At 36.6% G+C, this 16,291-nt stretch overlaps 1 protein-coding gene across 3 annotated transcripts in view; it reads right to left on the bottom strand.

Annotated features, from left to right (window-relative positions):
- PDE5A (phosphodiesterase 5A) overlaps positions 1 to 16,291 on the bottom strand; it is a 128,489-nt gene that overhangs the window by 26,458 nt on the left and 85,740 nt on the right. For all 3 annotated transcript variants that reach the window (XM_003899129.5, XM_003899130.5, XM_003899131.5), the window contains exons 12-13: positions 4,852 to 4,998; positions 206 to 331 (exon numbers count right to left, since the gene is read on the bottom strand). In XM_003899129.5, coding sequence (XP_003899178.1) covers positions 206 to 331; positions 4,852 to 4,998 — 273 coding nt within the window. The remainder of the gene's footprint in view (positions 1 to 205; positions 332 to 4,851; positions 4,999 to 16,291) is intronic.

The following is a 16,291-nucleotide window of genomic DNA, read 5'->3' as shown; positions in this document are numbered from 1 at the left end:
TATATATGGAAGAAAATTAGCAACTAAGTAGTTTTGCCAGATTAGTCCTCTTTAATTAACAAAATATAACTTATTATGTAAGTTGCAGCAAATATTATTTTAAATCATTATCTGTGCACTTTAAAGTGAACTTGAAAGAATATGCTGTAAATTTTACTACTAAGCAACAAAATATATTAGATATATGAATGGCTCTAAAAAGTACCTGAATTTTGCCTGCTTTTAGAGCAGCAAACATGCATTGAGCTGTATTAAAGGCATGTCTCCAATTATGATAGGCAACATTCTTCCGATAATTCTTCTTAACACTTAAAATCCATCTGCAAAGAACCTTTAGGGAATAAAACATAAGTAGTAACAATAATTGCCAACATCTTCACACATTTACTATGTTACAGGCACTGTACAAAGCGTTCACAGTTAGCCTGATACTCCGATTTGGATCATCTTACAGACAAGAAAACTGATACTCAGAGAGGTAACTTGCTGAAGGATACATTGTTCGTTAGGGATGGAGCCAAAATTCAAACTTGAGCAGTTTGACTTCACAGCCTACCATGTTAACCACCATGCTAATTAAATTGATACAAAACACAAGACATCCCTAAGAAAGGTATTTTTGGCAGGATAGGGCACTGACTAGGTGATATATATATATATAGTCCATGTGTCCATGTGCCATGTCCATGTGTCATCAACTAGGAGAGTCCAAAGAGTCACATAGGTATGAATTCATCATCAGACAGCCATAAAAGCAGCCACTCTCAAGTTCTTCCCATGCTCTCATGTTGTGTATCTGTGAAGGTATTTAGTGCAAGGCCCTGGGGGTGGACTAGTAACAAAGTATATAGTACATGTCCAAGGACAAATTGGAGCTACAAGACAATGCCATCATTAGTTATTTGTCCTTTTAAATTATACTTATTCAGGTAGTTACTGCTTGGTTACAAATAAGTAATTTTTTAAAAAATAATATGTGCCAAATAAAGCCCTGGGGTCCATATAAAAAATACTTTGAAAGATGGCCGGGGGGAGGACAGACTTCAGCAAGCCTCAAGAGTTGGGTTTAATTTAACTTCTAAGTGGTGTATTAAATAAAATCCCCAGAGACTCATGGGCCCTAAACATGGTTTGTGTTAGTATCAGAATCTGCCTCTCTTCAAATCTGAGTGATTTACTATATTTTTTGGGATTTGTAAAATAAATATGTGATTCTCCATATATATATCACCAGAGTTGCTTCAAACACAAAGAACATTGCCCTGGGAAATGGAAAAAGTACCAGGGAAAAGAATGTTGCTTTGACAATATTCAACACAATACGATTAGCTACAGAAGTAAGTCAAAAACAAGGTTTTTTCATTGTTGGTAGAAACTGCTTATAAAAGACTTGGTGGGAAATCAATACTTCCATATCCTCCCTTTTCTTTTCAGGTCATTTTATTCCTGTTCTATTGCTCAGTTTACAGGAAATTCTGATAACAAAGAACCTAATGTCTCCTAACCTTTTCACCCACTGAGTTGCCATATTTCAAGCGGAAGATTTCTGTATGCCTAAGATTGAATGTGTTCACCCCAAGCACACTGCAGCTTCTTCCACCATTTTTTCATTTCTGAATAGAGTCTGTCAGGAAGGTGATGGATTAATCTTACTGGGAGATTAATCTTACTGAGAGACTTTTAAGTAAGATCTAGAAACTCTCTTCTATATGTTTAGAAAATATGTTGCAGAAAACTACTGGTGATTAATTAAAGCAGCAAGAAAAATAAACAGGAAAACCCAGAAATTTAATCTTTGGCTATATTTTTTACTAATCATAAATGTACAGATATAATTAAATACATAATACCATATATTGTGAAATGATGACCAAAATGACTCTATGAAACATAATTCCTAAGGGACTCCTCTATTTTCCTTTTATTAGGACAGACCTAAGAGAATTGGATAACCCAATGGACAAAGTAGTACCTATATTTAAGTACAGTTTTAGATTCTGTTACCAGGATGTTCTCAACAGCATACAAGAAAATTATGGTCATATCTGGTAAGTTCTCATTGGATATGCTAGACACCATTAAAATTTGTAAGACAGTATTTTGTACAGGACTACTGAGTAGTTATTTGCAGTTTGGATGACTCTAGAGAGCATGTCCAATGCGTTGAATCAGTCTCCAACAATTACGGAAGGTTTCCCGAGTGGTGAACTCAAGATGCCACCAGAGAAAAAGAAGAAACAGAAAACAGCTTAGCTCCTGCTTCAAGACACTCAATCAGTAGTGAAAATAACAAAATTGCATATATAAAGGAAATAAATAAATAAACATAAAATCGAAAGCAAGTTTATACACTGCCAAATAGCAATTGAAGCAGCATGAAGTCAAGCCTAGGGTTCTCTTACAAACAGATATTCTTGAGTCAGGCTCTGCAGAAGAGAAATGTTTGTTGTGGCAGAGAGTGGAACAGACATCATTCAGGGAGGATTAAGATGTAAAAGATGGAAAGTGAAAATAAGCACAAAACATGCAGATTTGTTCGAGTAGAATGAAGAATCTGTTTCAGAGATCAGCAAGAGGCAATGGTTACAATCATTATAGGAGAATGACTAAAGATTTAGAAGCCATGCAGAGAACATGAAGATCTGTCTTTCAATATGAAATATTTTTAGTCACAACAGCTTCATGATTTTAACATGCTATCTAGCATTAACATTTTAATTTCATCATCCTAAAATTATACTGACAATAATATATGAAAGAAACAAAACAGAAGAGGCACTAAGGAAGGAAGGCCAGCCAGAATGATTGCAATGTTCAAGCTGATGTTGGCAAGAATTAGAATAATAGTTATTCAACCAGAAAAGGTAGGATGATGAATCAGACACTAAAAGGAAATATTTTCCTCATGGATAAAAACCCAACAAGTGGTAAGAATAAAGATTTCTATAGAAACTTTAAGTGATTATCTTCATTACCCAACCCTCAAATGCTATCTAAAGGCCAATGAAGAAATAAATCAACTTACATGAATTTTGTTTAAAAGTACAAGAATCACATTCCTCTGCTCTGGCCAAGTCCTTTCAACAGAATCATTATTAGTTTCAAGAATGGGAGTACTCAGGAATGGAAAGGGATTTGAGACACTATATAGGTTTATAAAGTCCTGTAACTAGCAAGAAGCAGAAGTGAGATTCACATAGAACTTCTGGCTCCAAATGAGATCTTCATCTCATCAATAGATACGGCTTTAAAAAATGAGCCTTATGACTTACTATTGAGAAATTCGATGAGTGATGTAACCAGTCAAACTTGGCCTAAGAATGGGATAACTGACATGGACTCTACACCTGTTTGTTAAACAGAATATTATAGATAAGTACACATATACACATGCATACAATTAGATAATCACAGATGCATGTATAATTCTCACAATACTCTCGTGGGGAGAATAATACCATTACCCCTAATAAGAGATGAGGAAACTGAGAATATGAGTGATTAATTGCCCAAGGAAAAAAGAGCTAACCAGTAGCAGAGCTATGACTCAAAAATCCATGATCTTTCTACTCTACCACGGTGTCTCAATTTCTTCATTTGTAAAATGGGGATAACAATAACCCCAGTAACAGCCTTTCTAGAGAACTTGTTGAAATAATTAAACGACATGATATCCCTTAATCAACACACTCTAACAAGAGTAAAATATTATTAGGTAAGAGTCTATAGACAACTGTTCTCTATTTTCACCTAAGAAAGAGCAACATACACTTTGGTTAAATTCAGGAAGAACCAGATTTGGACCTCCAGTAATACCATAAATGACAATGTATTAATCACTCTCAGTTTTCATTTCTGTGAGGCCTTTGAGAGCAGGGACAATTCATCACTGAACTGTGCACCTGGCACAGTGCTGCGTATACAGTATATGTTAACAAATTTTTGTTGTATGAATTAATACAGTGCTAAATAGTGGATGCCTTCGAGATATTTAAATTTTCAGATAGGAAATCTATACAAGGAGACTAGACAGTCAACTGATGAGAAAAAGTAATCTTTAAAGGCAAGATTATTGAATTCTTTTTTTCAAATAGTCTTTTCTGCTGCCTCTTATTCTTTGTTGTTATATATTATAATACATAGCCATTATGAAACAACAGAACTCCCTGGTATCTTCAAACTGATATTAGAAGATATTTATTTAAGTTTTGCTATTATCTGAGAAGTGAATAAGGTAAGCAACAGAGGCTAAAATCAGTTTTTGTCTTCCCCATATGGGTGACCCTGTTCCAACTAAAAGCGTGGCCTCACATCAGGCCTCTTTATTTCCTCCTTCATTTTCAAAGGAGTTCACTCTGCTTTGGTCCTTCCCTGTACACTGTTGTTATAACCACTGCAATGAGATCATGCTACTTCTCTGCATAAAATTCCTGTGACTCACCATTGTTTTCAGGGTAAAATCCAAATTCATCTGTACGGCTTACAAGGTTCTGTATGATTTGCTTCTCACCTTCTTCCATTGCTTCTCCTGCCATTCTTACCCCCTCAACAGGGGGTCCCTGGGTGGGGACCCCCAATCTCTCTGGTCATGCCTTTGCATATCCTGCTCCCATTTTTAGGAACACTCTCCCTTAGTCTTCACCCTGATACTTGATACACACTAGGAGCCCATTAAATGTGTTTTTAATAATGATAATTTTTCATTAAAAGTCTCGGGTATATATTAAGTGACAGTATATTAATCACTAAAATGTAAAAATCCCTATTCCATATTTGCATTCAAAATAAATTTTCTGTCTTACATACACACACACACATAGACTTTTCCAAAGGATGTCGCTGCATTCCTACCTCATGTTTCATCTGGAAGTTCTGCACAAGGTTGAGGTCAGTAAACATCCTAATTGTACACAGTGCTGTTTCCAGATCAGACAGCTCAAAGTCACTGAAGCTAAAGTCAGTAATTTTAAGGGTCTGGGCAGATGGCACCACAGCAGCCTTAGGTAAGGAGAGAAGGAAAAAAATAATGCTGTTAATTAAAGCAGTAGTGATTCATAAAGTTTTCTTGTTTTGCTGCAGAGAAATAGCGTATTGTGGCTTTTTTTTTTCTTTTTAATGAAAGACACTAGAAACCTTTTTGTACAGTGGCAACTCCACTCCCTGCATTTTAAAAACTGAGCCACATAAGAGTAACTAATATGGTTCAAGGTAGGCTAAGTGGAGAAAAGGGAGTTGTCACCCTTAGACTGTACCTAGAAGGGTGAGCAGCACTAAGAACTCTAGTGATCTGGCTCCTTTATACCTCCCCAGTCTTATTCACTCTAAAGAAATTTATAATTTATTGAGTAAATATTCTGGAACCATCCCAGTGCTCTGGGCTGCAAATCAAATGGTAAGAAGGGTAATGATACTGTTCTAAGGATTTTATGGTTAGTTCTCGGGACAACCTTATGAAGTGGACACTCTAGCTCCATTTTTCAAGTACAGGAACTTAAGCACAAAGAGGTTAATTTTCTTGCCTGTGGCAGCCCAGCTAGTTAAGGAACGAGGAGGCCAGGCCTCCAGTCCAGGAAAGCTATCCTGGGCTCAGACTAGCAGAATTTGTCTCCCACCATACTTGCCTCATGCAAGCCTGATCATAAGAATCACCTGGGTGCCTATTAAAAAACATTGATTTGGACCAAGGACCCCTGGCTCCCTCTGACTGAGCAGAGCGCACAGGCTCCTCTCCTAGATGTCTTGCTGGGCCCTGTGGGATGGGAATTTAAAGGAACACCCGCTCCTCCACCCTTGGACCATTTACCCTGTCAGCACTTTGTTAACTGTTTTAGTTAGATCAGGCTGAGATTAACTGGACCAACAGAGGCCTTTACGTGGTTTGAAGTAGAGGGAAGAAAAATTAAGAAATTTCAGCCAGGTTCTCAAACCCCTTAAGTTTCCTATGAGTGTCTGAGAGAGAACTACTCGGCTTTTGGGAAGTCAAAAGGTCAAAATAATAAAATCTTATGGAGCAATCTAAAGTAGATTTCCCTACAAATCTGAAGGCACTTGCACATTCTCCTTTTTATTCTGGACTTCAGATTTCACTTACATATACCAGACTTGTTTAAACTTTCCATGAATGTCACCCTCTTCATTCAAACTAAGTATTTTTTCCCAAGTCCAAAACTGACAAGAAAATACACATTCTGTTAAGTCAATTCCATAGGCTAATGTGTGGGCCGAAATAAGGGAAGAGAGAAGGATTTAAAATATTTAGATAAAGGGCTTAGTTGTTTATACCAGCCTCCAACATCAGAGATGGAGCGGTAATTCAAGTTTGGGAAGTGTGGAGGTGGGAACAAGCCCACCTTTTAACTCAAAGCAGATAACAGCTGCTTTCCTTAAAATACAGTGCAATGGACAGGAGAACAGATGTTTTTTTCCTTAGGGCATCATTATTCTTACAGCAGGAAGTTTTCTTTCTTTCCTTCCACAAAGAACATTCTAAAAGCTACAGGATAGAAGCCAGCACAGCTTGTGCCTCTTTCCATTATCTACTGTAATTCCTAATCTCTCTCTAAGATAAAAGAATCTTTTCTTTTGCTTGTTTGGTCACACCACACTACAACTCAAACATTCTGAGCTGACACAGTGGGGACATGCAAACATTTTCCATAAGAGCCTTGTGGTCAGTGATACACAGGTTCAGAATTCTGGGATCGATTATTAACAAGCCATGAGAAGTCAGAAATCCTTTCAAGCTCTTGTACTATGCTTCTTTGACCATCACAAGAAAATTCAACTTTCTGTTGAACTTAGAAAGGCTTGGGATAAAGGTGATTTTTAAGTAAAACATAATTACCTATTATTTTTACTTATCACATTGTAGGATAAAATATTATACATTTTACTAATAGCAGGAAATAAATTTACTAATAGCAGGGAATAAAGGATGTGGTATTTCTGGCATAGGATGTATATACAGTTCCAGATTTTCACAGTTTCTTGTTTTAGTGACTGTTTTATTCATTAGAATTAGAAAATGAGATTTCTGAGTTTGATTTTCTTCAGGGGATTTTATTATTGCATTATGGTTTTGAAGCCTAACAGAAAGAACATATTTTAAAGATTCTGTAAAACAATAAGGTACTATAAATATAAATATATATATGTATTTTTATGGTTGTTCAAAACCACTGGAACTGTGATACCACCTAATACCACCCAATATTGCTTATTTATATGAGAGCACAATGTCTGAATTCTTGGACAAAACAGTTTAGATATTAGTGTTTAACTCAAATACAGTCAAGCTCTTATGGGACTATGGTTTTAATGTCAAATTAACCAAATATGGAATGCAAAAAAATAAAAAAACAAAGCTCATTGGATTAAAGATTCAATCTGACGATTTGATGGTATATGTATTCTTATGGGTTCTTTAATTGTATCTGCCACTCAAACTAATAAAGAAACTAGTTGGCCTCTAATGACTCTTCAAAGGAATTATATCATAAGTCACCTTTTTATGATCCTTTTCTAATACCATGGCCCTTTTTTCACCATTCTTGCAAAAATTAAAAATTAAAAAAAAAATTCAACTCTGGACATGAAGAGCCACTAACAGTGGAACGAGAGTTAATCTTTAAGTGCAGGAATGTCTTGAGTTAAAGCAGTAGTCAGAGTTATAAAAATATTTTAATTTTGCAGTGACCTTCAAGCTAATTGTTCTGAATACCATCTGACTGATAAGGAGCTAAAGAGTAAACTGATGTCCAGCTGACAAAATGCTAGATCAGCTACCATATTTACATTTCAGCATGAGATGACGACCACAAACAGAAAGTTAAAAGCAAAGTGAAGCAAGTGATAAAAAGGAATGTCTGCTATTGGTGGTACTAGTCCAGATGTTTCACTGACTTTGTCACCCTGAACAAGATGTTCAACCTCTCTGCCTGCTTTTTTGAACGTGTAAAAGAAGGAAGTTGGAGTAGACTATCTCTAAGGTTTAACATTTTCTGAGATGTTAACACATTTATCTCTGCATCCACAGGGCTCAAACACCTCTTACTGCCTCCTCACTTTGGAACTAAATGCCATACTGTGAGTGGCATCTAGATCTGGCCAGTGACTTTCCTGTACAGGGCCTAAACTCAATCTGTGATTTTCTCAGCATTTAAGGTACATGGATGGGTGCACCTTGGCAGTTACGACTATGTTGTATTTTTCATGCTCGATTCCATACACATCACTTTGGTCCTGCTTCCTCACAGGTAGAAGGACTGATATTTCACAGCTCTTGGCTTAAACAGAGGACCCTAGCCTCTACTGGGTTGAAGTAGTGGAGGGTTAGACTCAATATGTGGTAGCCTCTCTTCTTATTGCAATAATGTTTTAAATTTTAAAAACTGACTTTTCTGAAATTGTCATCTGTTTTTTTTTTTTCAGAGATGGGGAGGTGTGTATATATTTGCCATCTATTTTTAAGGTTAATTAATAATCTCTCTCTCACAAGAGAGAAGAAGAAGGCTGTCTTCCAGGTCTCTTTGTTTCTTCTCTGCCTAGAATGCATATTCCCATGTTTTCACATAGCTAATTCTTTAACTTTGTTTGTGTCTCAGCTGCATCAGGGAAATATTCACTAGTCCTTGTGATAGCAAGGCTCCATCAACATCTGTTTCAACCTTTTTCTAGTGAGTCTTCATCTTCTGAAGAGGCTAGACAGCTAACAAAAATACATTTCCTTGACTCCCTTGCAACTAGGGTTCCAGATAGATTTGGTTTCGGCAATGAGATAAACTTGAGTGAGACTTCAATTTCAAACGAATGCAGTGACACATGGGAAACTCATTATTATTTTCGGGGGACATGACTCTAGAGGGAATACTACAGTCCGGCAGCTTGCAGTTCTGCCAGCAGCTTTCTGACTCTGTCCTATGAACGTGGAAGTTTCCACAGTGAGCCAGATCTGCAATTTTGTTCTAGGACTTATTCCTGGGATGACTTATCTACCCTTTCCAATGATTTGAAAGTACTTAGTTAAATTCTTTCCTGCTTAAAATGCGCTACAGTAGTTCCTACTACCTGCAATTGAACCCTGTTGGTGCTCTATTTTGCAACAAAAGCATGTGTAGGCAACAGACTCTCAAGGATAGAAATTGGGGTTTGGATACTTGACCTGATGGGTTTGAAGGCAGAGGGGGACCCGTTTCCATTAGAGCAGTGGCTCTCAAAGTTAAGTTCCTGTACTAGCAATATCAGCATCTGGGAACTTGTTAAAAATACAAATTCTTGGGCCCCAACACAGACCTACTGAATCAGAAACCCTGGGAGTTGGGCGCAGCAATCTGTGTTATAAAAACCTTCCAGGTGATTCTGATGAATGCTGAAATTTGAGAACTACCGCATTAGGGATAGGTTGTTGGTAATAAATGGTAGTTAACAGTCATTTTAAGTGAACATTTTAGAACAAAATGCCTTTTTGTGGACCCAGTGGTGACTGCCATATTACAGAGTGATGGGCAGAAACTGTAAGTGGGTTGGCTGCTTCTTGCTGTGTCGGAGAGATTAAAGAAAGAAAATGAAGGGCTCTGGACTTCAAATTTTTGGCTCAAATAATGGTCTGAAAACTAGGGAATTTTTATGGCTTTCTTAAAACAGCCTATTTCTTGTAGCACTGATGTAGACAAAACCCAAGTGTAGTCTTATCCTACAGGTTGGTGAATTACAGTGTCGGTTGAAATCACAGACTTGCCATGTCTCCTATGTGAAAATTAAAGCACTGATTAGGAAGGAGTGGAGCACCAAGAAATGGAATTGAGACATTTGAAAAGATCTGGATAATGACATGTATCTCAGACCATTCACTCTAGGATATGTTTCTATGTAATTTCACAATGTTTCACACTTTACAGTCCTACCTCTTTTTCCTAATTGTAATTATATAAATTGCATAATTATCTTATATATGACTTTTTATTCATTGTTATATTTGGAGCACCTAATATAATGCCTGCATAGAATAGGAGTTAAATATTGAATGAATAAATTAATGCGTCTTTAAATCATCTAGTACCTAATCAGTTCTCCATATTATGCAGAAATATTTCATATAAATTTCATTTGGCACAGAGCTATAGTATAAATATTCATATTAGTAATGAACTATACTGTGGCAGAAACAACCAATATGTTGTGGTACATGCCTTTTCCTCTTAAAGTTCAATTATTCAATTTATTTCCTTTGGAAAAATTTTAATGCTAATTGAGTTTCTTCTTTCTTCTACACAACAAATACTCCATTGCTGTAATTTTTAAAAATCTGTTACAGCTTGTCTTAATAATCATTAAGATTTGATTCTCTCACTTCCAACAACACTGGAAACCCAGGATGAGAAAGCAGTGACCAGTTTTCCAATTTTTAGTTGCTTTTGTAGGAAGTTACTGAAAATGGTGAATTCCAGATTGCTCCCCATAAGTAGAGAATTGGTTATACATTCTGAATAAAAGGTTTACACTATTTTGTGCTTACAAAATATGACACATTTTCCTCCAGTAAGCTTTCCACCTACCTAATTCAACTTAAGCTAATTTAAACATGAGTGTATAATTTCTTTTTTTTCTTTTTTCTTGAGACGGAGTCTCACTCTGTCATCCAGGCTGGAGTGCAGTGGCATGATCTTGGCTCACCGCAACCTCCACCTTCCGAGTTCAAGCGATTCTCCTGCCTCAGCGTCCCGAGTAGCTGGGACTACAGGTGCGTGACACCACACTGGCTAATTTTTGTATTTTCAGTAGAGAAGGGGTTTCACCATGTTGGCCAGGCTGGTCTCACACTCCTGAGCTCAAGTGATCTGTTCACCTTGGCCTCCCAAAGTGTTGGGATTACAGGTGTGAGCCACCATACCTGGCCAAAATTGAGCATATAATTTTTTGAGTGCTCATTATTGGAATGGCTAGTGCAAAAAGGCTTGGAACATCATAGGAACATAAAGATTTCAATGGTATTGCTACTAGATATTGCAAATTGACATCCCTTCCCCCACCTATTGCCACTATGAACAAAAGCTAATACTTAATGGAGCATATGTACCAGGAACTCTAGTTATTGGTACATATGCTCTGATTCTGTGAGGTAAATTCTTTTATTATCCTCATTTTACAGAGAAAGAAACTGAAGCACAAGTCAGTCACATATTTGCCTGACATCACATACCTGAAATTTGAACCTAGGTGTCTCTCTTTCTCTAGCACACAATGCTCTCCATCTTGCTACAGTTACAAATATGAAAGCTGACAATGAAAACGTTACCTAAGTGTCCCTCAACATGGCTGGCTCTATCACCCGTTTGTAGGCTGTTTTATATATTTAATAAACTCTCGAATTATTTCTAGTTTCTAAATCACTGTAAGGGAAAAGAAAGCAAAATCTTATTAAATGTATTGAAGGAGCTTGATCTGTGTTTCTTTTTCCTTCATGCTAGATTATAGGATCTCTAAAAGTCTGGGTTTTCCAGATCCATTCGTTGATTCATTCATTGATTCAATAATTCTACAAAACACATAAACCAAGTTCATATAAAGCAATCACTAAATGATAGCTATTATTATTATCACCAAGAACTAACAGCTTGAAGGGAAAGATAGATACATAAATGAAATACATATTTTTTAAGTGGAATAACAGAAGGAAGTATGTTAGTAGTTTGCCCAAGTGATCCCTAACAACACAATGATAGAGAATGTGAGTCCACATTTTACTCTTTTCATTAAAGAGAATCTTTCCTGAGCTTTATCAACGTCTCACTTAAGACAAATGATAGCCCTTCTTTTGTTCAACTTTTTATCATTATAATGGCTATTCATACAACAAAAGGGACATACTTGTGTCCCTTTTACACAAGTATAGAGAGTGCCTTTTTGTTTATTCAATAGAGAAGAAACTTTATAGAAAACAATACATTGATAAAATGTATGGTCTCCTTGAAGCCCATAAAGCATGTGTTTGTAGAAAATAATATACTTGGGTAAAGTAAATATAATGATCATTTAAAAATTATTACATTTCTAATTTCTAGTGGCTGCCTCATGAGAAAGATCTATATTTAGGCTACAGTAAAGTCTCTGGTAACTTCAGCAGAAAATAAAGACATGTGGCTACATGGCTATGCAATTTGCTCAGTTGTGTAATCTTTGTACAAAAAAGGGTCATACTGCTATCAAAGGCCTTCTGCTTGCCTTAGGTCTGAAGCATGAAATCTTAAGAGCCAAAATAAAAATTATGGAAACTGGAAACAATTCCTAATAGCCAACTGCTAAGAAAAGAAAAGGCTCTTTATTCAGAAAGTTATTTATTAAAGTAAGTGTGAAAAGAAGGGCAGTGACAGAACTTGATCTTTCATAAAATTCTTCCAATTAGCCTCAGTGTTGTATAAAGGCATTTTGTTATATTTGCTCCTTGGTATTTATTCAATATAAACAGTTAACAGGAAAAAAGGTTTCAATCTCAATAATCCATTTTTTAAAGAAATTATTTGTATTAGATATTTGATGGGTTATATCAGTAGCTACAAGGAGACATCTTCTGCCAGGTGTTTTAAGCTCTTCTCATTAAGTGACCACCACCCCTACCCTCACAGGATGCTTCTTAATGGAGAACAGTTTAATTCCAGGTCTCTGAATAAAGCCACCTTGACAGCCGCCACATTACACCTTACGGAAGACTATCTATTATCTCTCTTCTCCACCTTCCACATGCACAAAAGGAGTGTTTTTAAAGAAGAAACCACACAATTAGTTTATAAGGCTTTTAGAATTTATCTTTTTCCAAGAGGGAAGTGAATCCAAAGACAGATAAGAAAGAAAACTACTTTTAAAAAGGGAGTGAGTATGAAACTCAGTAAATCTTGCAGACAGTAAAGAGGTGAATCAGGCACAGTGGGACTGGACTAGTATATTTTCTTTAAAAACAGCATCAACATGTTATATGATTTTTCCTTTTTTTCTAACATTGTATAAGTGAATCCCTTTAAATCTCAATAAGAAAGAGGCACCAACTATAAAAAGCTTTACAATGTGCTTATAGTTTTTCAAAATCATATAGAAAGCATGTAATAATGCTAAGATTCTGATATAATATGCATACGTTTATAAGAAAAACTTTAGAATAAATTTATGATTGCAATTGGGAATAATATACACAGATCTAATTACCATCTTGGTTACTGAGTTCCGACTAAAAAAATTATACTAAAACTATGGTATTTAGAACTATACACAGTAGTTAGCACAGAAGAAGCTCAAGAACGGTGCCCTCATACTTTGGGGCTAAGCCTATCATTGGAAGTAACCCACTAGTAAAATCAAATCAAAACAGACAAGATTAGCTTGTCACATGAAGGCAGGAAGAATCAAACAGAAAATCTAGTAAGTCTTGCCAATGTGAAAAACATGTAGCCCAGTTAATGTTACATACGTCTACAAAAATCAGTATCTCAATTGATGGTGTACAGAAAGTCCAAAGTATTGTTGCAGAGGATTTCTAGGACTGTTTGAGGAAGATGATGTCTTACTTCAGGGCTTCCCAATCACTGAGTTGTGGACTGGTACCCGACCGTTGCTGGTTGGGAACCAGGCCACATAGCAGGACGTGGTGAGCAGTGGGAGTGAGAATTACTGCCTGAGCTTTGCCTCCTGTCAGATCAGCGACAGCATGAGATTCTCATAGGAGCGTGAGAACTGCACATGCGAGGGATATCTTGGTTGCATGCTCCTTATGAGAATCTAATGCCTGATAATCTGAGGTGAAACAGTTTCATCCCGAAACTATTCCCATACCCACTATGTCTCCATTCCCCACCCCTCCACCAACCCCTGGAAAAACCGCCTTCCACAAAATCAGTCCCTCGTGCCAAAAAGGTTGGGGACCACTGCCTTACTGGATGCCATAGGTAATTACAGTTCAGTGATAGTGGTTATCAAGATAGTAGGGCCAACACTTCTTTGTTAAATTATCTGCTCAAAATTTTTCCATTTATAATCTGGCCATCCATGCAGAGTTTTCAGAAAGTGAAGGAATATGATGGTCATCTTGACATAAGGAACTTGATCAGTGCCGTAACACTGATCAAGTGTTAGGCATCAGAGATTTGGGTCAGGTACCTGTCTCTGGTCCTTACTGCTGTCACCTGCAGCAATCACACACATGCCTGATCAAGACAGGGTCATATGAAGTTTTTGGCTCTGAAAGGTTAAGGTCAAGATGAGGAAAATTCTGGCCTAAAGAAATACTGCCTAAATGGTCAGCTAAGCTATAAGGACTGAACTGAATCAGCACTGACTCCGTGACAAAAATGAGAAGCTATTTTATAAAAGCAAACCCTAATATATATATTTTACTGTTCTAACAAGAAAGGAAGGCTGCTGGGTCTGACTCGCAGACCCTGACAGAGAGACGGATGAGAAAATGCACTCTGACACAGATATCCAATGGAAGAGCGGGCCAGGGGACCAGGTTACCCACAGAAAGAGTTGTAGCAGACACAGCCCTGACAAGCTGGTGCTGCGGGCATTTATTTAGTACAGATTTAATGACACAGGCCTTGAGTCAATACACTTGTAGGTAATTAACATGGTCGCCCCTACCCCCTTTTTATCTAACCTAAGCTTTTAGGCACCAGATAAGAGAATCTGGCTGCCTTCAGCCAAATCCTTTTCTGAAGCTTTTATAAAACCTCCCAGCCTTCCAAGAAGGTTTGCATCTTTCCACAGTTTTTCCCGCCACCCTGACCGATCTCCTACAGAAGGCAAAAAAGGCTGTCAGTCAATCAATGAATCAAATATTTACTTCCTAGTTGTTCAGATAATAAATAAAGGCTTATTATATTCTGATAATTAATTAACTTTCTAATACCATAATAGGTTAACTGGGGTCCTTTTATTATTATCTCAGCAACTTGCAACCAAGGATCATTAAAAGGTATATGGCAAAATGCTCAGTTTAATGCCTAATTTATGCTACACCCAATTTTAAGCCAAGAGAAGGTTAGATTTATAATGGGATAAAACACTCAAGCAACAGAAGTGGAAAAATTAAGGATTCTGAATTTCCTATCCACTAATTACTTTGTTACAACTGGAGAACTTTATGTGGATACAGGTATAAATATTTAGTAGATTTAATTCTCTTAAGAATAAATTTGTTAAAATAAAAGTTAAGAAAATATTTGATAGCTTTTCCATTTATTTTAGGTTTTAAATTGAGATAATCAGACAAATGACAGCAATTTTGGTGATTGCTGGATGATACAAACACCTGTGTAGCTAGGGCTGTACAGGAATTTTTATTTGGTTGACAGAAAACTAGAACTGAAATCAATTGCTGAATTTCAACCAATTTAAGTGAATTACTTGACCTACAAGCTATATAACCCTAAATTTATCAATGCAGCTGCCAGAAATCTATTTTCTGAATGCAACAACAGCTGGTTTTGAACAATACTGCAATACAGCAATTTTCAGTTATTCCGAAGTATTTTTCTCTTGCTAAAATTATGAACGTAATTGAGAAAATAATTTTCAGGTTTTTCTGAAAGACTACTATTTTCAAAGTGAAAAACAAACTTGAATATAATTTTTAGAAATTACTTGCTTTATTTTTTTTTTTTTTCACCTAGAACAACGCATATAATGGTAGAGTGTAACCCTCACCTTCATTTTAGAAATTACCCTACAGTGCCTGCAGGCACTTCAGTATGTAGATAATTTCCAAATCACCAAACATACTGCTTGAAAACTACATCCTTCTAGGAAGAATAGACAAATGGGCCAGTTAAGCCTGAGGTGAATACTACTTTAAACCTGTAAAGCTTTGTAAATAATTGAAACACTGCTCATTACTTCAAACACTGTCATCAACACACTAAATACAGACAATTCCATATGAGGTTAACCCAAAAAGGACCTTAACCTTTCAGGTAAAATTAGTATCTAAAGTTCCTAGAATTGTTTTTCTTGGCAGTTAACTCAGTTTCACTGGCAAATGACTCAGTTTCTTACTCATGGATTTAACTGAGAATGTTTACAAGTTCTCAATTTACTTTTTTCCTGACTAACTTACTCTCTCTCCTGTGCTGTGCAATCTTGGGTGGGCTCTGGATCCAGACTGCCTGGATTTAGTACTAGCACCATTCCCTCCTTACAACCTAATGAGATCCTGAGAAGCACAACCGAAACTCTCTAAGCCACAAATTCTCTCTTAGAAACTGCTAACAATACTGACCATGTAGGTTGTGGATTCAGTAAACTTAGT

Source organism: Papio anubis, chromosome 3 (genome assembly GCF_008728515.1).
Source record: "Papio anubis isolate 15944 chromosome 3, Panubis1.0, whole genome shotgun sequence".
Taxonomy (NCBI): Eukaryota; Metazoa; Chordata; class Mammalia; order Primates; family Cercopithecidae; genus Papio; species Papio anubis.
Note: the sequence above shows the minus strand (reverse complement) of the source record. Positions and strands in the feature narration are given on the sequence as shown.